This window comes from Lampetra planeri, chromosome 1, assembly GCF_965212315.1.
Source record: "Lampetra planeri chromosome 1, kcLamPlan1.2.h2, whole genome shotgun sequence".
Classification (NCBI taxonomy): domain Eukaryota; kingdom Metazoa; phylum Chordata; class Hyperoartia; order Petromyzontiformes; family Petromyzontidae; genus Lampetra; species Lampetra planeri.
Window position 1 is genome coordinate 6,567,670 of NC_136107.1, and position 22,354 is coordinate 6,590,023.

General features: G+C 41.9%; 1 protein-coding gene across 1 annotated transcript in view; it reads right to left on the minus strand.

Moving 5' to 3' along the window:
- The window catches only part of PAXIP1 (PAX interacting protein 1), an 88,966-nt gene that overhangs the window by 45,384 nt on the left and 21,228 nt on the right, over positions 1–22,354 (minus strand). Inside the window, exons 7-15 of the mRNA XM_078616301.1 lie at positions 20,553–20,694; positions 19,507–19,601; positions 19,142–19,237; positions 17,442–17,579; positions 16,022–16,143; positions 8,819–9,003; positions 7,256–7,299; positions 4,153–4,217; positions 762–864 (exon numbers count right to left, since the gene is read on the minus strand). Coding sequence (XP_078472427.1) covers positions 762–864; positions 4,153–4,217; positions 7,256–7,299; positions 8,819–9,003; positions 16,022–16,143; positions 17,442–17,579; positions 19,142–19,237; positions 19,507–19,601; positions 20,553–20,694 — 990 coding nt within the window. The remainder of the gene's footprint in view (positions 1–761; positions 865–4,152; positions 4,218–7,255; positions 7,300–8,818; positions 9,004–16,021; positions 16,144–17,441; positions 17,580–19,141; positions 19,238–19,506; positions 19,602–20,552; positions 20,695–22,354) is intronic.

Sequence of the window (22,354 nt, forward strand, 5' to 3'; positions counted from 1 at the left end):
TCTCAGTCAGTCGACCTGTGACATCTGGGTCTGCCCCGTGACCTCCTACTAGCGGGTGTTCGACACTTCACATGGCTTTAAAGTGCACATAGCCTGGCACAAGCGTCGTGGTGATGTCAGCGCCACTTAGTGGCGAATGGTGGTTGTTGTTGATACTACAAGCTGACTTAAAAAATTTCGCACTGCTGCCATCTTTTAATTTAGTATATCAGTAAAATGGTAGAATATTAAAAAATGTGACTTTTTCAATGTGAAACCTTTCAATACAAAATCAACGAATATTTTAGGGCTAAATCTCAAATGATAGGGCCACGTGGCACAGTTGTTAGAGCTTGCAACTCACAGCCACATGCTTGTAAGTTAAAATCTGAGACAGGGGAAAATTTTGCCCATAATTTCTGTTGTCAATTATAAATTATAATAGTACCTTTTGCATGTATGTATGTAGATATGTTGAACTTATTTCACATATGTCTACTGGATATCTGTGAAAAAGAGCTTCATATCTCATCGGATTCCTCCAATCTAAAAAACTATTCTGAAATAGCTATTTTCGGCAATACCTCAGCAATACAAATTGAGAGGAGCACCCACAACAGTATGAGAAGGCAGGCACTTTGTCTGTGACCTTACACATCCATATCTGCGACAAAGCATGCCTGTGGCAGTGAATGATGGACGAAGGTGTTGACATTGGCAATGCTGTCAAGGTGGCCAATAGCACTGTGTGGATGAAGTGTGCCTGCTGCATCTCTCACAACCTTCATGTACTCGTGCACTTGGAAGAGCTCAAAGCCAGTGAAGATCACCCGGTGAGTGGCATCGCACGGTCCACGGCGTTGGGAAAGCAAACCCTCCTCCAGCCTGCACATGGGAGCACGGGATGTACGGAGACATGATGAAGAATTAGTGGTGTCAATCAAGCAATTCATGAGGTGTCAGGCATGAAAGATGGGATGGATATACAAAAGAATAAGGGCTATTTCACCACTTCGAGATAAATTTCATACAATGTTCTTCGACTGCTTGAATGGTTCCCACAGCGGTCATGAAGGACTCTTGCCTAAAACAACAGGCATCCTGGCAACATTTAAAAGCCAGTGTGTGCTGATGAGAAACTGAAAGCCAAAATTAGTCCAGAGGTTTCACAGTTTAAATGTTAATAGCAGATACTGGCAGAGGTGTGGACTCGAGTCATGTGACTTGGACTCGAGTCAGACTCTAGTCATGAATTTGATGACTTGCGACTCGACTTGGACTTGCATAACAATGACTTTGTCCCACCTATGAGATGTGGACTCGAGTCATGTGACTTGGACTCGAGTCAGACTCGAGTCATGAATTTGATGACTTGCGACTCGACTTGGACTTGCATAACAATGACTTTGTCCCACCTCTGGATACTGGTCTAGAAGGTCCTTTAGCTGAGGGACCTGAATATAATTTGTCAGTTTAATAAAATATTTTGTATTACTTTCATCACTCAAAATCCACCAAGACGGTGCATAAGTATTCCGTAAAAAAGTAATGTTTTAAAGAAAAAGGGCATAAAAATACTAAAATTATTAGATAAAATTAAGCAATAAATTAAAATCAAAAGTGTATGAGCAAATAAAATATTAATGGCCAACTGCATACTTTCAAATTGTGAAAGATTATTCAACACACTGTGTAGTGTTAAGGTAAGGGAATCATTTGTGGCAATAGTAACCAGTTGGGCATTGGTATGCAAAGATCACCCAATAAAAGATTAGAAGGCCATGAGTTGGCTGAGCCCATCATTCAAATGGAACTGATAAAATGATTACCACTTAGTGGGAAGTTGTCTTTTGGAAAAACGGGTCCCTGTCATAGGGATATCAAATTTCCTCCAGTCAGAATTTTAGTTGTAGATGAATAACACCAATGCACATTTAAGTGACTCAAAGTGTGTTTCCTCTTCTAATGAGCAATGTGTTTGTGAGCAATGTGCTCTTTAGATAAGCAATGTTGTCACTAGAGCATGGAGACACTGTGTGACAGCGATGAGTGAGTCGTGGAAATTCCACTTTCCCATGGCTGGAGCCAATAGTTTGGATTTTAATATCTTATATAAAATAAACATTAGGCTTAGGTATAGGGCGTGGGGTAATACATATATAGCTTCCATATATTTGAATGTAAAGTCTTACTTAAAAAGGTGACGATAAACAGACACCATCATAAGATGAATTATCTGGCATGTTTGTAAAAACAACATGTCAATCTTAAGCATAACTTCTTAAAAAGTTTTACGACCCGAGATTTTTTTTTTATCACACTGAAAAGGGTTAGAGGCTCTGCTGTTATTGAAAAGAGTGGTTATTAGGACCTGTGAGGGTCCTTTCGGGATGGCAATCCAAGTACAGTGGTAAACAGGGTCCAAGATATTTTCATCTGTCATGTAAATCAAGTAGTACATGTACATGTGTTGCAATAACCTACATCACTACATATTGGCAGTGATTTGCATGAACACCAAGTTATCATGTTACCAAGGGAGTGCCCATTAATATATAGGCATTCCTCAATGAACGAAACACACCTGTTCCTGAAAAGTTGTCCATAAAGTCAAATTCCATATATATCAAACCTATTTTCCCATTGGCTTCCAATGTATAATTAGAGATGCGCTCCTACAAAAAAAATTAGGCCCGAAGACTTAACAAAATCGCACTTAACAATGCAGAGTATTTTTTTAAGAACACACCTTAATTGGCAATTCAATACATGTGAAGTATTGGAAAATGACGGCAGGAAACTCCTTGACGGGAACACACTTCTTTTATTAAATCTTGACTTGTAACGATACAACGCGTGGCCTCTCTTCTTCACAATGCGGTCACCATACAACGGTACAACTCGTGACCTCTTCTCTCCACCCTACGCTTCTCTTGACTCTCTTAGATTCTGTGCTGCTGGCTCTCTGTGCCTCGTGTAGACTCCGCGCCTCGGCTACACTCTTCTCTCGTCTCGTGTAGACTCTGCGCCTCTGCTACACTCTCCACTCGCCTCGTGTAGACTTTGCATCTCTCTCTCTGGCTACACCGTATGCATACTCGGCTCGTGTAGACCTTTCTCTCTCTCTGGCTACACACTATACATTACTCAGCTCGTGTAGACCGTTCTCTCTCTCTGGCTACACACTATACATTACTCAGCTCGTGTAGACCGTTCTCTCTCTCTGGCTACACACTATACATTACTCAGCTCGTGTAGACCGTTCTCTCTCTCTGGCTACACACCTATACCTTACTCTCCTCTACTCTCCATTACTCTCCTCTCCGGGCTCTATCTCTGCACCTTCGTCTTCATTCTTAGATGGTTCCACTTCTGCCCCCTGCTCCTCTGTGCATCACCTTATATACCTCTTCTTCCCGGGAGACGGAGCGGATGCGGACCTCAACGTCGGCACCGCTCCTCAGTTACCCAATCCCCACGCGCTATCTCTACGATCCGGTTCCGCTCAGCGCGTGTTTCCACTCCCCGACCAATCACACCGCGCTGCTACCCGATCACTCCCTCTGGGCGCGTCACCGGCACACAGCCAATCAGCAGCACTCCCCCCACCCGCGCACTGACGCCTGCTCCTCCCCGTCAGCGCGCGTCACCACACACACACCCGTACATACGCGCTGGCACACGACGTATACACCCAGCGCGTATCACCACTACACATGTTATGACAAAAATATTAATACCGAAAATAAGTCACAAAATAAAACATACTGTACAGTACTTACTTACATCCAAGGTAATTGCTTTATGGTCTCTTTTAGCACTTCTGCTATGACTTGCACTTAATGGCCTCTTCCCAGACACGTTGACAATTTTACTGAAGAACGTTATAAAAGGGTGAAATCGTGCACAGTACTGTGTACCAGGCGTGACCAACACAAAGGAGTGAACAAAAACAAGATGAGTCTGAGCGGCATGGAGAGTGCAGGAACCCAGTGCAGTGTAAACAGTGCAGTATTCCGGCTAAGTGTTGCTCTTATCGTTCCAGAAGATTCAAGAGGATGCATCAATAACATTCCCTGATAAAAATCAAAGCAGCAATAAATGTACACGGGAGCTAAAAGCGTCTGTGAAAGGGGGGCAGTGTAGATTTTAAAAATAATGTCATGATGGTACCTGGGTTTCTTTACAGATGACTGAATACCATCCGAGAGTTTTCTTTTAGGAATATTTCTGGATGCCTGAAATGTAAAGCAGTCAAAGGTTAAACGGTTGCGAGTCGGCAGTTTTATTAGACCGCACAAATTATTGATGGCATCAGCATCCCTGTACTGCTGTGATTAGAAAATACATTTTGAACATCAGAAAGATTACGAACGACAGGGGCCAATTTGGCCCACCTTGTTTGTTAGGCCAGACCAGGAAACTGCAGACAAGCTGGAAGGAAGGGAGCCAGGAAAAAGCACACTCGCCCAAGCTCTGTGGTCTGCAAAAGAGGGGGGTCAGATACTAGTGATGTATAATCTCAATTAAGTTCTATGTGGGAATAAATTAAGAGTGGTTAAAGAATGTGACTTCCAACTTAAGAGTAACTAAGCTTATCATCCCCCTTAGGGGTGGATGAAATGAGTGAGCGCTTTGAAAGGTCAACAGTGGTCATCTGATGGAGAGATTTGTGTCTGCTTTGAGAATGAGGATTTTCCACCATTGATTCAGGGTTTAGATGAGCATTGCACCATGTGCACTTGGAGCATGGAGAAACTAACTTTTTGGTCTAGAGTAATAGGGTATCCACGGAAGTATCATCCATTATTTTCTTTTAATACAGAAAGTTATAAAAATATTTTCCTTACGGTTGGAAATATTGGCAAAAAAATGTGTAAGCATATAATTAGAGTAATTTGCCTATTGAAAAACTACCCACGGAATGAGAACGTGGAAATTCCACCACTGGCTCAAAGGGTGCTTTGGAATGCTCATTTAAGCAAACAACATATGACGAGCTATCGCTGTATAGCAAACAATTTAAATCGATAGGTGTTTTTCTCCACGAATAAAATATGAAACGGCTAACGTTCACTTTAGACGACCTCAAGCCCATGCTTATAGTATTCCTGTCATCCACGACTTAACTTCTCGAACCCTCAATGATTAGCTAGTAATAAATCACCGACATTAAAACTGTACCATATAATATTAATTACTAAACCAAACTGTCTAGTTTTAAGTAAATGAGTAAGAGTAGTGTTCTTTCCTGCTACCCACCCTACGCCAGTGGTTGAAATTCCACATTCTCATGGCAGATGCGAATTCCTCCACTAGCCAGCTACAATTTACATCCTAAAAAAGTGCAAGTAAGTTTATCAATCCTGAGTGGAAGATCGACCTCTGACTGGGATTTTAACTCGCAACTTCCAATTGTACGTCACACATTCCGACCACAGGGCTGGATAAAAACCATCACAATCTCAAAATATAACAGAGAGAGAAAAGGATGATGGAGCTAAAAACAGCTGAAACCTGCAATGAACACTATTGGACTGCAAGGCAGCTTCAAGCCTGCTTGCGTTTAGCTCATCCTTCCAAAGCCAGTCACTGAAGACCTTGAATGGCTTTTCTACCATCTGCCTATTCACTGACACTATTAAGGTGTAGGTCACAAAATCATAACTTGCCATGGCAGAAAATGTGATTCCCAAATTCTCGGTGCACGTCGGTCAAGGAGCACACTATAAGTGAGGTTGTTGGACTGGCCAATATCACCTTGAAGCCCAAAATGTGAGGCTGCAAGTTATCTAAGAAATGGGAATATTTTAAACAGATTGCTAACCCATCTGTGGAGAAGTCTGAGTGTTAAAACCTTGCATGCATGAGCTTTGAAGCTTTCCTACGTCATCAAATGATACTCTACTGCTCAAACAACTGTGGATGATCATTGTAATTACTCCCATTTTAGAGTTCCTCCACTGTTATGCATTTCATTGTGCATAAAATTATAATAAAATTTGGTACACTGAAGTTTTTATAGCAAACTATAGGAGTGGGTTTAGGTTTTTGTTAATCTGTATGTAGTTTTTAAACTGCAACATTTAAAAAAATCCATTATTTCTAATGGAAAATCACTAAGGTTGAATGTATAAACGAAATGATCACCGTGTTATTATTTTTATTTTGTTTTTCTACCTACGTGACTTTACCGAAAGAACCAAGGAGTATGGATTCCTGCAGTCACGAAAGCTTCAAATAAAGATATCACCGTGTATTTATTTTTACTCAAGTCAATGGCGACGAGGGGATGAAAATGTCCAAGCGAGATGATGACCGAGCCTACTGCAAGAGACAATTAACGAGTCTGAATGAAGGCACGCACATTGGTAAGCAATTTAAATACAGATGTAACGTTTGATCAATGCATTGAGTACGTTAGTGGTGAGGGATGGGCGATAGGCGATGAAAATGAGGGCGGAAATGTTGTTGACTTAATTCCAACGGTAAAAACAAACCTGAAAGCCTCATTCCTTTGACATGGAAGCATTAACCCTGTCGGCAATTCTGACCATCAAGCCTACTGCTTATCAATGTTGATGCTTAATGCAGCATTTCTATGTAATTAAGCATGCAACTTTTCCATGCTTAATTTACACAGGTGTGGGAATTTTTTTTAATGATGCTTTTGTTACCACTTCTCTCCCTACTTGCCAAATTACCTATTGTAAATTTCCTATGCACTAGCTGTGCAGCGGCTTCAGACTCTAATGCATTTTAAAGCTATTTAAATTCAAATTGTGTAGCATTATGCAACCCTTCATTCATTGTTTCGTCATTATTTAATCCACAATATCACAGATAAGAAGTTGAATCTAACCCACAGACAATGCAGTGCATCAAAGAATGGGATTTTGGGTGACAATAATTGGATATCAGGATATGGTGAACTTTATTGGTGGAATTTTATGGGGACAACTACCTAAACATGTGCAATGGTTATGTATAAATACATCGAAATGCAAAGAAACGCTGGAATAAAAGAGTTATATTTACTGCACGTGGAACAAATATTCATATTTAATCATAAAACCACAAATACAACACATTAATTAAACATTGTAATCCAAATGAACAAAACTATACATGAATATTGATTATTCACCAAGTGGAACCGTCATGTTTCTGGTAAAAAAATACGTGAAATGTGCATGAGGACAAGACCTTTAGCTGTTCACCTGCATGCTTGTTACTAAGAATTGCAAACGTCCACAGGGCAGAAGCATAAACTTACCAGCAGCGCTTCTTTTGAGATTCTTATTGGAACTTTCCAAGAAACTATGGTGGATTTCATTGGAGAAATAGAACATCCATCATATAAAGTTAAACATTAAAATCTAATGTTTATATTGAAAGCAGCGTTTTCAAAATGAACACATTTTAGAAATGTACAACGACCACAATAAAACACAAAATATATATAAGAACCAAAGAATACAAAATATATGTCCAATGTCCATTTTCTTTACAGTAAAATGCATTTAAACAATGTCAACATATTACATTTCTTAAGTATTAAATATCATTCATTGCAATGATACAATCTGGCTGGAAATGTGTTTCTATTAAAATAAAACCAAAAAGACAACAGAAGTACCTGGATAGTGTTTAGTGGGTGTGTGGCAATCAATTGGAATTAAAAATACAAATAGTAATTTATAGAAAGAATAATTGTTTGGGAGTTGACATACAACACAATGAAAACGTTTGAAATGGTCCAAAAACACATTAAAAGTATTTTTATATAATTTACACAAGCTCTCAACATGTCCTCTGGGATATGTCAAGTATGATAATTGTTTTTTTACCCTTTTATCTGGCAACAAAACTGACACCTTTTTTACAAGGAGTCATGTTTGCATTGACCACAATACCTGCAGTCGGAATGCAAACAAAAAACACAACTCTGATAATGTATGCACTGTCCTTGAAATTGATTGGTCCACACCCGAAACAGCTTTTCTTAGAGCCTAGTCTCACATTGTGTTGGACCAAAAGGCACCTTTTGGCGTCATCTGGTCCAACACAATGTGAGACTAGGCTCTAAGAAAAGCTGTCCCGGGTGTGGGCCAATCAATTTTAAGGACAGTGCATACATTATCAGAGTTGTGTTTTTTGTTTGCATTCCGACTGCAGGTATTGTGGTCAATGCAAACATGACTCCTTGTAAAAAAAGGTGTCAGTTTTGTCGCCAGATAAAAGGGTAAAAAAACAATTATCATGTTTTGCTACTGGCAAAGGAGGATCCAATGGTATATGTCAAGTATGTTTAGATGGCAAGAGTAAAGCATTGGCAAGAGTGGCGGAGGGGTGGGAGCCACCTTTTAAATGTGTAGCTAAATTACTGTACAGGCATACCTCTTCTAGCACTGCCTCTCATAATGCTGTTTCGTTATAACGCTCTTTGTCCTGGAGGAAAATTCCTAATCGGATAAATCCATATATGGAAGAAAGTTAGCGTGGATTTGTTCGTTGAGGCGTCTTTTCCTATATATGGTCTGTTTTTTTCCAATGCATCGATACAATTCTACATTAAAACAATTGTTTTTGAAATTGCTCCCCCCCCCATCATCAACAACTACAATTCTGCAATTTGCACGTTTCAGCTTCAACAGACTGCATGAATAAAGCTAATTACAAGTGAAAATAATCTGGTCTGGGGCATTTGAGAGATAAGAACAAAATGCCAAGTCACACACCTCCTTTGGCAGCCCTCAGCCAAGTGGAGCAATTCCACATTCCTATGGTGGGACCGGTCTGTGACGAGGGGTGTAATCAACACACGCTCAATGCTTACCAAGCAGATTGGCCACCAGCTGGCGATCTGGAGCGAAGGGGTCTGCGAGGCTGAAGGTGGTGTAGCGCACATGCTGAGGCTGCCTCAGGGCTTCTAGGTTTCCCGCAAGCACATCGCAGAGCCAGGTGATGTTCACGCATGGCACACGCCACTCACGTGCCTTATCAAACTTCATGCCGCTCGGGCTGCATGCATTGGTGACAGATGGAGACGTTCACATGATTAGCACCTTCATAGGCAGATACAGGCAGACGTAATCGATTTTTAAATCAAGTCGTGACGATTTCACACATTCAAGGTTTTATTTTGCACACAAAAACTATGGTGGGGACGAAGGCCTCCCATGCCATGTTGGGCATGGGGGTTCTTTGGCCACAATATCGACCACACTGTTGTCAGTGCGGCTTAAAATAAGCTTTCTAGGTTCATTGCGCAAAGTGGTGATGCAGTGGTTCGCGCACTGTGCTATTGAGCCGAGCGGTCGGAGTACGGCTCCTTAAATCAAGGTCAACTAAAATTGATTGTTAGGTTGTGCGACTAAGTCAGGTTGCTTCACATTGGTAGAGAAAAACTCTGCAGTGAATCGGGTGAACTTGACTTGCAGGGTGGCTGAAAAAACAGCACCATTCCTCAAATTCTATTTAGCACAAACTAATCACTGCAAATAAGAGGTCTATGGATAGCTTATGAACAAAAGTTAGTCACAGCAACAGACAAGGGTACAATTCCAAGTCACTTTTTGAATGGTACAACCTGAAGGGTTTTTTTTCTCTCACCGCTGAATACCACTAATATTATAGATAAATAACACATCTCCTCGGAGTAAGCTGCTAAAACCCAACAGCATCTTTCAACAAATCAGATTTGAAATACACTGGGATTTAAATTAGAGGTCAGTAATATATTTACAGAATATATATTGCCAAATTTATGTGAATATCCCTATATAGCAAAGTATTTGCACATGCTGCTGCACATAGCACTGTGAGTTATTGAGTTTAAAGTCCAAGCATCAAATGATGTAGGCTGGAAACTCAAACATAAGACCTTAGGGAAGACCTTCAAGCTTAAATTATTCTACAATTATGAATGGAAATGCCTTTACACAAGCTTAGTATTTGATGTAAAATCCCCCACCATACATTTAGTTCAGAATTTAATTAAAACAAACATCTTCCATTCCAGGTTTTTACTGAAATATAAAGATATTTTATATTATTCAAACAAATATATAAGCCTACCAAATTTAAGTATTCCTTTATACTTATATTAGGAGGCTCAGAGATAGAGTGAACAGGTCCAGTTTGGAAGATTGCAAGTTAAAATCCTGATTAGGGGCTGACTCAGCCTATCATCCTTCTGAGGTCGATAAAAGTAGAACCAATTTCTGGAGAAGTCAACAGTGGATTACCTCGCCACCGCCATAAAAGCACGGAAGTTCCACCACTGGCTCAGCGCTATGTACAGGATATGAGTACCATCTTCGAGCTCAATTAAACAAGGTAACACTGACAATTCCTTTTTGAATTTTTCTTCAAAATTACATTTGCTACATATCAATTGGAATGTTCAAGTTACCCAAGGGCAACACAACAAACCAGCATAACACATCTTAATACCAATAATTATTACGGAAGATTTAAAAAAAAAATGGTTTCTAGAGTTTGGTTTAATTGGCCTCTTGTCCCACACAGGAATCGTTTAAAATACAGTAGATCGAGCGCATCGCTTATACCAAGCAAGCAGCACAAGTCGCAAAGCATCTTCAGAATATTAATGACCGATGTAAAAACGGGATAATTGTATATAAAAATATAAACACATTAAATCATGCACAAATGCTCAAGGGACCAAGAGAAGTGTTTTCCATTGAATACAACCTAAAGAGAAAACTAATGAGGCACAATGTGAGTTACAAAGGGTCTTCTAGTTCAGTGTCGATTCTGTGAACCCTGACAACCCCGCATGAATAAAAATATGGAAGGTGAATGTGGCAAAAATTGAATCAGTTAAGAGCTAAGGCCTCCATGTTTAAATGGGCACGGGACAGTGGTGGTCTGCTTTTGCAGTCCTAAACCAGAAGAAGTTCCACCATACCATTGCTGGCACCAGCATATTCGCGCTTGACTTTCTATAAAAAAGTGCTCATTATAAAGACGCCAAAGGGATAGTAAAGGGCGAATTGTAGATATTGTGGGTTTACTCTCCAACACACCGGTGTGCTGAACGTGTAACGAATTGGCATGTTTGTTTACGTGACAAACCTTACTAATTGTCTGCATTAACCACAATACTTGTGGTCAAAATGCAAACCAAAAACACACTCTGATAATATATGCATTGTCTTTGAAACTGATTGGTGCACACCAATCAGTTTCCATTACAGCTAGATCACCTCTGTTGCACTGTGTAATGTATGAAGGGGTCGAACAGCGCAGCTTGTGCGGCAGATAGCCCGCTCCGCGCCCAGATCCCCACCAGCTACAGCCACACCACCTAAATAGATTGCCCCGCTACATTCACTAATTCTTACCATCCGTCCCCCCATCTTCCCGATGTGTGACTCTTTAAAACCTCATCGCCACCCATCCACACTCTAAAAACGCCCTGGAATTCCCGTTCAGTCTGTAACAAGCCCACTTCCACCCGAGACGCCTTCTTCTCATAAAACCTTCAAGTCCTAGTAATTACAGAAACCTGGATATCCACACTTCTGCCCCAGCTGCACTTTCCACATCCCGCACCAACTTCATACATTCCCCACGACCATCTGGCAAGCCTGGTGGCGGCGTTGGGTTGCTCTTCTCCTCCACCTGGATCCCATCGCCTCCACCTGTTGCTCTTCCTTCATTTCCCTATTTCGAATTTGAACTATCGTCTTTCTTTTTCCCCTTTGCAATCTAATTTCGAATTATTTACCGCCGCCCTGGTCAGCCCTTCTCGTTCGACAACTTGGATTGACTTCTCTCCACTATTCTTCCGATCTCATCTCTGTTGATTCTTCTGGGTGACTATGTCCTCGACTTAAATTTTTCTCACTAGCTCTTTCAACCTACACCTGGTCTCCTCTCCTCCGACCCACTCCTCTGGTAGCACGCTTGACCTTATCTTCACTTCCGCTTGCTCAACTTCCCATTCCCTAGTTGACCCATGTCCTCTGTTCGATCACCTATTACTGACCATGACACTCTCAATTCCATGCCCCTCACCATCCAGCCCTTAATCTGCCCCCACACGCCTCCACCGAAATCTACGCTACATTGATCACTCTGCACTTCATTCCCTGGTTCCCACTAACCTACCACCCCTATCTAATTTCTCCTACCTCCACCCAGAAAAAGCATTATCCATCTTACATTCTGCACTATCCTACTCATTAGACACTCTTGCCCTCCTAATCATCCTCCTAGGCCTTGGCTAACACCTGGGCTAAAGATTGAACGTCGCCTCGTACGCAAAGCCAAGCTAACCCATAAGACCCTACGCACTACTGATTCCCACTCGACTTACATTTCTGTGCTTTCCGTTTTCAATTCTGCACTGGAGGCCGCTCACCAATCCCATTTTCTATCCCTCATGTCTTCCATTTCTGCGCACGCTGCTCAATTTTCTACCTTAAACACTCCACGACATCCTTCGTCATCCTCAACTGCTATTTCTTCTTCTGTCCCCTACCCTTTAGTCCTCTCCAAATATGTCATGGAGATCTCTCAAATTCGTTCGACCCTCCTCGCGACCTCCCTTCCTGCCAGCATCATACCTACTTGCCCCTCTCCTCCAATTCTTCATCTACTTTAAATACCTTTTCCCCTGTGTCACTCCTGGAGCTGTCAAACATCATCTCCAGTACTCACCCAACCTTTTCCTCCCTTTATCCCCTACCGCCTACCTTGCTTCCATCTGTCATCCTTACTATCCTCTCATTCCTCCTAGCTCTTTTCAACTCTCCCCTTTCATCTTACATCTTCCTCCACTCCTTCCAAACTACCATCATTCTACCCCTTCTGAAAAAACCTTAACTAGATCCTTCCATCCCGGGACACTATCGCCCTATTTCCTTGCTTTCCTACTTCTCCAAACTCCTCGAACGCCTAGTTCACACCCAACTCACTTCCTACATCTCTTCTCACTCTCTCTATACCCTCCAGCAGTTTGGTTTCCGTCCACTCCATTCCACCGAAACCGCTCTCCTCCACATGGACAACCAATTGTCTAACTCAGGTCACTCTGTCCTCGCTTGACCTGTCTGCGTCTTTCAACACCCTTGATCACTCCATCCTCTTATCCACTGTCTAACCTCTGTATCTCTGGCACCCCACTTCAATGGCTCTGCTCTTACCTCACTTCTCATTCATCCAATGTCTCTTTTAATCATGGTTCTTGCTCCCCCATCATGGTTGGCATCCCCCAGGGTTCTGTACTTTGTCCTCTCCTATTCTCCTTCTACACATCCCCCCTCGAGCCCATCCTTTCTCATTCTTTGGGTCTTTCGGTAAAGTCGCGTAGATAGGTTCAAAGAATTTAAATTTTTCGTATCACCTATTTGCCGACGACACAAATCTGATTTTCCTTTAAGGCTCTTACCCCTGACCTTTCCGACCTTATCTCATCCTGCGTAATGGCCATCCAAGAATGGATGACACAACATAGCCTTTACCTTAACCCTTCGAAAACCACTGTGATCTACTTTTCTGCCACCCGCTCTCCTTCTCCTCCCCCCTCCATCCAAATTCTTGGTGCAACCTTTGATTCCTCATTTTCCTTCACTTCCCACATCGCCAACATCACTCACACATGCCGGTTCCATATTTTCAATATCAGGAAAATTCTCCCCCTCATCACCATCACCGCTGCCAAACTTCTTGTGCACTCCCTAGTCTTCACTCTTCTGGATTATTGCCACTTGCTCCTGGTTCTTCTCTCTGCCAACACCCTTGCCCCTGTACAACAAATTCAAAACTCAGCTGCACACACCGTCTTTAACCTCCCCTTCAACTCTCATTGCTCCCCTCTCATTTAACAACTTCACTGGCTTCCTATCTATCACCGCTGTATCTTTTAATTGCTCACCTTAGTTTTCAAAGCTTTTCATGGACTGGTCCCCCCTTAACCCTCTTCTCTCATTTCCTTATATGTGTAGTGAGTTCAACTGAGTTGTAGACGTTGTTCTTTAGAGGCAACACATTTATTTGTAACATCAACAAGTAACACAAAGGGGTAACTGCCCCTTCACCAGATACAGCCTAGGGTGGTGGCCACCCAGCTAACTACCCTATACGGAGGAGTTACAGCTACGAAGGGTCGGGCCCTCACTCGGGTCCCTGACCACGTATTGATGCCTCGTAGGATGTAGAGCTTCCAGCTTGTAGACGTAGGGCTTCCAGCTGTCGAACGAAGAACTCCGGTCCCTTATATCCCCCCGGGTCGGGGCTGGCTCCGCCCTTGGCCTCGCCCTCCTTCTCCAGCGTTCTAGCTCCCCCTCGATCCCTATTGGGAGCTCTCCCCCTAGCCTCCCCACTTGGGGCCCTCTCCATGGGCACTCCGCATCACGTGTCTACGGGGTTAACCAGAATGCCATGGCCCGGGGCAACCCTGCTCCTGGGCTGACACTCTCCCACTCCCTCTGGTGGGAGGCCGCACTACACGCTATGCGTGGTGGCCGCGCTATCCCAACGCTCACCAAGCCCCGCTAGGGCTGGTACTACACCCGCCTACGGGGTGTACGCGATGACGGTGCATTGCATGCCACGGCCTCAGGTCCTATCTAATTTTCTCTTGCCTTTACCCTTCCTCTTCTGCCACCCCTACCAGCAACACCTAACACCTTTCCAGCCAGAGCCTCAGCCTCCACCTCGCTCCCTCCACCCTAGTCACTACCCAATCGCCATCCCTTATCTTGCCATTTTGTACCGTAGTCAGTAAGCATTGTCAAGCACCTTGGTGAAAGGTGCTTTATAAAACCAAAATAGAATAATTATGCCTAGCAATCAGATTACTTGCTTGAAGGTGATAACATTTTAAAATGTGCAGCATAATTCGGGTGAACACTTGTAAACATACGAGTTCATTGAACTTCACATTTAGATTGTTAGGTTTTTGCCAATTTTCGTCAAGAAAAAAATTATAGGCACAGGTTTGAAGGAGATTCAATTTAAACAGGAATATTTAAAAGCCAACTTCATATTTTTTTTTTCCATTGATGTTGTTATATATACTCAACTCTCGTATAGCTTTAAGCTGTTACACTAAAACATATGTATATGGGCCAACAAATCCTGTCTTCTTGGTTTTTTCGGTAAAGTCATGTAGAAGGGAAATAATAAAATAATAAAAATAAAACATTATAAAATAATTCTCACGACGTTTCGGCCACAACGCAAGCAGCCGTCCTCAGGTGAAGAACAGGTCTGTCTGAAAGACAGCGTCTGAATGGGCACCACCAGGCTTGGCAGCGTATATTTAAGCTGGGTTGGAGGGGGAAGGGGCGCCTTGACAAAGGAATTTGCACATCAAGTTGAATTTAGCATATTTATGTTAAATGGAGATATGGGATTAGTCACTACTTGTGGAATGCGTAGGTGGGGGGGGGGGTTCAAAGTCATATTATGCCCGTGCATTATGCAGTATGCAGGATTAGCAGCATCAAAGGGAGGGAGTAGGGTTAGCAGTAATAGAGGGAATGAATTTTAATAGTAAGGAGCTGCAGCAGCTAAACCACCACGTAAAGAACTAAAATATAAACTACATCAGTATCATCAATATACTAAATATACTCTCCAAAATTAATAAAAATAATTTTAATTTCATTTTTTACCTCCGTGACTTTACCGAAAGAACTAAGAGTATGAATCCTTGCAGTCACGAAAGCTTCAAATCTAGAATTAGATTTACTGTATCAAGGGTTAAATATTTTTGTTATTAGTATTTATTATTTTTTATATATTTATTTTTCCCTACGTGACTTTACCGAAAAAACCTAAGAGTATGAATCCTTGCAGTCACGAAAGCTTCAAATCTAGAAAGGATTCAACAATACCAGAAGGCACATTCTATTCACTAAAGAATCATATGCAATGAAATATAAAATAAATTCCTGCACACAATAAATCAGAGTAAGCGTACCATGATGGTTGTCAATTTTTCATCGAGTGATGCATGCAGAAACAGTTTGTCGCACACACAAAAGAATAACAAAGATCTTACTCTTTGCAAACAAGCAGCGTGTTGCTCCGGCTAAGATAGCCAGTGTATCTGCCTCCTGTTAGTGCAATCATCAGCTTCAGATCCTCCCTGTCTTGGTCCACAAACCCAGTTACTGAGATGATCTGTGCAGCACAAGAATAAAGCACAAAGGTCACTTAGCATTTGGAGAAAGGTTGATGGAGTAAATTTCAGTCAAGGTGGCGCATACTTATTTAAAATCAAGCACTTTGGATGCGGTGCTATCAATGTCAGACAAGCGCAACTCTCAAACTAAAGCGGTAGCAAGGTACCAATAGAAGGTAGAACAGCAAGTAGGTTACTGACCTAGCATTGCAGTGTTTTGAGTGTAATTTCTCCAGGCACTCCAGTTGATTCACACATTAATTGTTACTCAAGTTAAATGTATCAAAACATCCTAAGCGAGACCCTCTTGATAAAATGGCCTTTAGACTTAACTGACGTTTTGATGAGTGCGTTATGATGTACTTGTGTTGCCCATTTAAAATAAATAAATCTAAAAATTTCTTATTTTAATAAAACAAAACAAATTAGTTGGTGATAATGTGTCGGCAGTGGTGCACAGGCAAGCGTTCGTCAATGTGTTGTGAGCAGTGTTATTGACCAGTGTGCTTATACAAAAAGCATTTCTGACTTGTCTGTGGTAACTGTACGTTTTTAAATGTTATTACCATTGAAAGAAATGCATTTTTTATCCTATCTTGTTTTAAGTTATTATAAATGCATTGGATTTGTTCAATTACATCAAAGATATAATAACACTCGACATCTGCAAATGTCTTTTGGAGAGTATGGATTGAAAATTGTGTTGTGAATTATATACAGTCTTATCTTATTTATACATTCATTGAACCACATGTAATTCAAAGTTTTATTTATTTTTATGTGATATGTAATGGGTTCATGTCACCTCTTCAGCCACTAGAGGTGCTATTGACTGAAAAGTAAAACAAGATAAAAAATAAAATTTAAATCAAATGGCGACCTGGAACCGTGACAATTCATCTAATCATACTTTAGAAAAAGACAGTCTGAATGGGTTCTCCCATTGTAAAATGAAGTATATCAACGGGGATTAAATAACCAATTATCTGCCAATTCTGCCAGGTGGCAGTGACAGTATCCAACTCAATCAAAATAGCATGGGTTCAAATTCCAGAGGTTGGCTCAGCCCATCATCCATCTGGGGATCATAAAATAACTACCAGCTTATAGGTAACAGTGATTATCATACGGGGATACTGGCAACTACCACGGAAATGCTAAATTTACACAATTGGAAATAGCTACCAATGAGCAGATGGTATTGCTACATATTTTCAGAGTCACACTGGAGGATTCACAATGTTAACACATGTGTGCACAGCGAAAAAGCCTGTTGTGGAATGGGGGTGAGACTTGCATGGCTCGCGCAGGGCTTGGCAGAATGTTGCAAGGCCATGGGGAGGTGCAGGGCGCGATTTGGAGGGATCACCCGTCTGCTCTTGAGCGTGTCATTGAGCCAGTGCGCGGTCACACAGCGCTTGCCCTCCTTTAGTGCCTGCGCCATCACAACAGGTCACACTACAGTACAGTAGGCAGATACAGTGTCTGTGAAAGATGGGGGTGAATGGCAGCAGATTGTGTATTAGAGTTCAGACTCAAAGAGGATACCTACACACCCTACATACAATAGAGTGAGTAGTATCTAGTGACTCTATAGTATTATCTGGCTCTACGGTAGTAGTATCTACTGACTTTATAAGGGCGGGGCCAGCCACGACCCGGGAAGATATAAACAGGGTCCGCACAGGGACCGGGGTTCAGCATTGCTGTCGTAATCTGAAGATCTACCATCTACATTCTACGTTCAAAAAGAAGTCACCAACACGTGGACGAGGACCCCAGGTAGAGTCCTGTCCGTTGTAGCTACTCCCAGTAACTAGCATAGTTAGCCTGGTGGTCCACCACCATAGGTTATCTGGAAAAGGGGCAGTAACCCCTTTGTGGTAATGTGTTGGTGTTAATAAATGTGTTTCCTCCAAGAAGTACGTCTGCGACTCAGTTGAATCCACTACAGTAGTATCCACTGACTATTGTAGTAACTACTAACTCTATAGCAGTATCTGCTGACTCTTTAGCAGTATCTGCTGACTCTTTAGCAGTATATGCTGACTCTATAGCCGTAACCACTGACTCTAAAGTAGTATCTACTTACTATAGTAGTAACTACTAACTCTATAGTAGTATATGCGGACTCTATAGCTATATCTGATGACTAAAGCAGTATCTACTGACACTACAGTAGTATCTCCCGACTCCACTGTAGTATGTACCGACTCTATAGTCGTAACCACTGACTCTACAGTAGTATCTGACTGTAGTAGTATCGACCGACTCTAGAATAGTATCTATCGACTCTATAGCAGTATCTACTAACACTACAGTGCCATGGGGAGGCCTCGTCTGGCGGAGTGTTGCTGGCCTCGGATAGATTACCCAGCCGGCCGAGGTGGCACTTTGGCCGGCTGGGGCTGGGCTGGGCTGCACCCCCCCACCCCCCCAACGCCTCCCCACACCATCCCCCCCCCCCATCCCCCGGCCTCTCTACAGTAGTATCTACTGACTATAGTAGTATCTACCGACTCTATAGTAGTAATTGGACACATTGGGGTGGGGGCGGGGACATCACACTTCAAAATTTACCTCAGCGTTGTGCTTCTGTTTTTTTGCGTTTTTAACGTGAAGTAGAATTTCTCCCACGTCGCCTCAGAGCTCGTGTACATTGCAAGGGGTAACCACGAGTCGGCGTCGCTAGGGGCAACCACGAGTCAGCGTTTCCGCGCCGCAATAAGCGTAGTAATAACAATAATAAATTGTTAATTTAACTACTTTAAATTTGACGGATGGGAAAAACAAATAGAGCTTTTTTGTCCGGTTGCTTATTGCGTCGTACCTGTGTACTTTGTTGAAACATAAACCCAACAGTTTTGCAGTTAAAAGCGTCATAAGTTGTGTGCGCAGACACACAGACAGACAAAAAATGAATATAAATAAGATGGTGGCTATGTAATTGCCGCCAGACCAATCACCGATGCATTCTAGGTGAGAATTCTTCTTTACCTGTGCAAACACCGGCCCAGTCTGACTTTCACATAGCAGGTGTGTGCAGCGAGGTGAGTGAGAAGCTTCCACCAGCCCTCCATTCTGAATGATTGCCTAAGGAACATTCAACACAACACATCACAGTCAAATCAAAGTATCTCTCCCCTCAAAACAAGAAATGTGGCAATGCTCATATCAGACAGTGATCCTGAGTCAAAAGTGGGAATTCCACATTTTCATTGTAGAGCCTGTCTCTCCAAAGGCCCAATAAACCATACGGTTTGTAGGTTGGCTTTTGACCTCCAATGTGCGGTCAGGCCTGAACTGGACCAGAAAATTCCCAACAAAAAGGCCTGGCTCTCGAGGCGAGTGTGACTTCCAACCTTTTTCCACGAGTTGAGCAGTTGCTTGTCCAGCATCTGCTCCTGGTACTCGGCGATGGCGAACACACAACCGAGCAGGCAGCAGTCGCTCGGCGCTGTAAGTAAAATCAGACAAATCTAATTGTACTTTCCAAATTAATATGGTCTGTCATCTTGTTTTACCAGGTGACAGCGATTGCACATTTACTGGGCCTGATTCGTACGAGATCCAGCCAGGTGGAAGTGTTGGTAGAGCTTTACTTACAATTGGAAATTTACGAGTTAAAATCCAAGTTCGAGATCGACTCAACCCATCATCCCTTAAGTACCATTTTGTGGGAAGTCAACAGTGGTCATCATATGGAATCACTGGCATTGTCATTGGAATGTAAAATTCCTAACGTTAGCCCTGGGGCAACAAGTACATCAGCACTATGGTTCGGTAATTTGAGCAGGAACAATTAGTTGTTTATAGTTCATATTTGGGATGAGCAGCGGTTCTGCCTATATTTATTGGAAAATTGGTATAGATATGGCAGCAGTCTGGCAATTTTTGAACAATGTAAATTAACCAGGTAAGAACCTTCTGAGATTCACATCTGCTTTGTAAGCCAGGCTTGTAGGAATGTCAATAAAAGTCAAGTAGAAGGACAACATCATGGGACCTCCTTTGCCAGTACCAAAATATATGGTGTTAGACCAGAGGACGCCAAAAGGCGCCTTTTGGCATCCTCTGGTCTAACACCATTTGAGACTAGGCTCCAAAGAAAGCTGTCTCTGGTGTGGACCAATCAGTTTCAAAGACAATGCATATATTATCAGAGTATGTTTTTTGTTTGCATTCTGACCACAAGTATTGTGGTTAATGCAGACATGATTCCTTGTAAAATGTTTCAGTTTGGTGTTATAACATCTTAACACTTGTTTAGTTGCCAGAAAAAAATGGGAAAACCTATTCTTATAGAAGGACAACAGTAAAAACAATAAACTCAATGCAAACACATGTCAAAATAAGGACAATGGATATCAGTGGTTAAACCTCATTGGCCGTGTATCCCTTAACGCACCCTCTGTGCAGTACTCCACAGCACTGCTGGGTTGACTCGTTGCTGGCTTGACCTGAATGTAGGCCCCCTCATGTAGAGGCCTGGGTTCTCCTGGCCGGTGAGTCTCCAGTGTGCGTGTGGGCACTGACATGCTCTGCAGCACCTGTCGCATGTACGAATACCCAACACAGTCAAACGGAGAATGGACTCAAAGGGCACATGCACACACGAGCCGGGATATTAATAAGATGTATATTGTACAACTAACACCTATAAAGGCTCAAAACACACATATAGAATGATATATGAACACTGGGATATATTAAACTGCCAATTGATCCCTTTGACTTTTCTTAAAATAACCTCCGACATTCTATCAAAGGATTAAAGCATGTGGGTCATGATATTTTCTACATACGGCCAATGTTAAAAAAGGATACAAATGAGTCAATTTAGTCATGCCAAATTAAAAGTATCCCATTTTGAATTATTATATAAATGAACCCCCTGGAACCCCAATGGCCGGGTGATCATGCTCGGAGGAACACCATTCACATGGACATGGAAATGCCAATCAGTCGTGTAGTGACACACTCAGATACAGTAACTACTTAGAGGAAATAAGGGATTAATGGTTGCAAAATAAAAGATAAAGTCATGAAATATTGCAAAAGTTTGTCATTTCCCTATGCCTACATGGAATGCAATGTTCTAAACGTGTCAAGAATGTGTGGGATGATTACATTTATAATTTGCAACACTAGTGGGATTCCTTGTCAGTGGCTGCAATTAAAAGGGCAATATGTGACAAGCAAATCAATGCCCATGAGTACAACATTTGGAATGTTATGCTCAATTTTAAACGACACTGCAACCAATAAACACACATCTGTGCTGTAAATACATTCGTAGCCTGTGTATATTACGGATGTCTGACAAGTCTGAAGCTTTTTTGGAGAGAAAAAGGAACAAAGTCACAGCCACGTGATTTTCAGGTGAACCACCACCTTGCCCTCTCATAACTTAGACTAATTATTTGGTGATGATGCTTTTTGTTCATTGTGCTTGGCAGTTGCGCACAAGCACAATTAACAACCTCACTCCTCCAACCTTTCAGCTGTCAATTGCTTTGAATCCTATCACCCAAAAAGCTCACATTTGTAAATAACACTGCCTTAAAAGAAAAAAAATATGCAATAGGTGACATTTTAGACAGTGAATGGCCCTTCTTCATAGCACATAAATAAAGAGGCCAGAGATATACCGTTAACAAGGGGTGGAGACTGCACTTAATACCATAGGGGCCTGATGACAACTAAATATTACAAATGTTTTTAGATATTTTTTTCTTTATTTAGCATATGAATAGTTATCTCGTTGTAGCTATTGAGTAATAGACAACCCTTTCAATAACCAAAAGGTATTACTAAACTCATATTAAAAGTAAAATTATAAAATGTTGTTGGCCCATTGCATCGTAGGAAGATTTGTTCTTGTGAGGACACAAGGCGGAATCCACCCAGCAATGCACTCCTGGGCTCAATGCCCTCTAACAATGCAGCAGATAAACTACTCTCATATGCTATTACTGCACCGAGCAGCTGAGAAGCAACAACAAATAATCACTCATGTCAGTAGATTGCCTCTACTCTGGAGAAAAAAAGTTTAAATATTCCAGCCAAAGAATAACCCATGTACTATATAACTATTTGCAGGGTTTGTCCGTAAACATTGCCACGCAGTGCATCTGTTAAATAGTTCTTAGGTACCTGCATTATCAACTTTTCAATTCAGCTTCAAAAAGCATAATTTTCCTATATGCT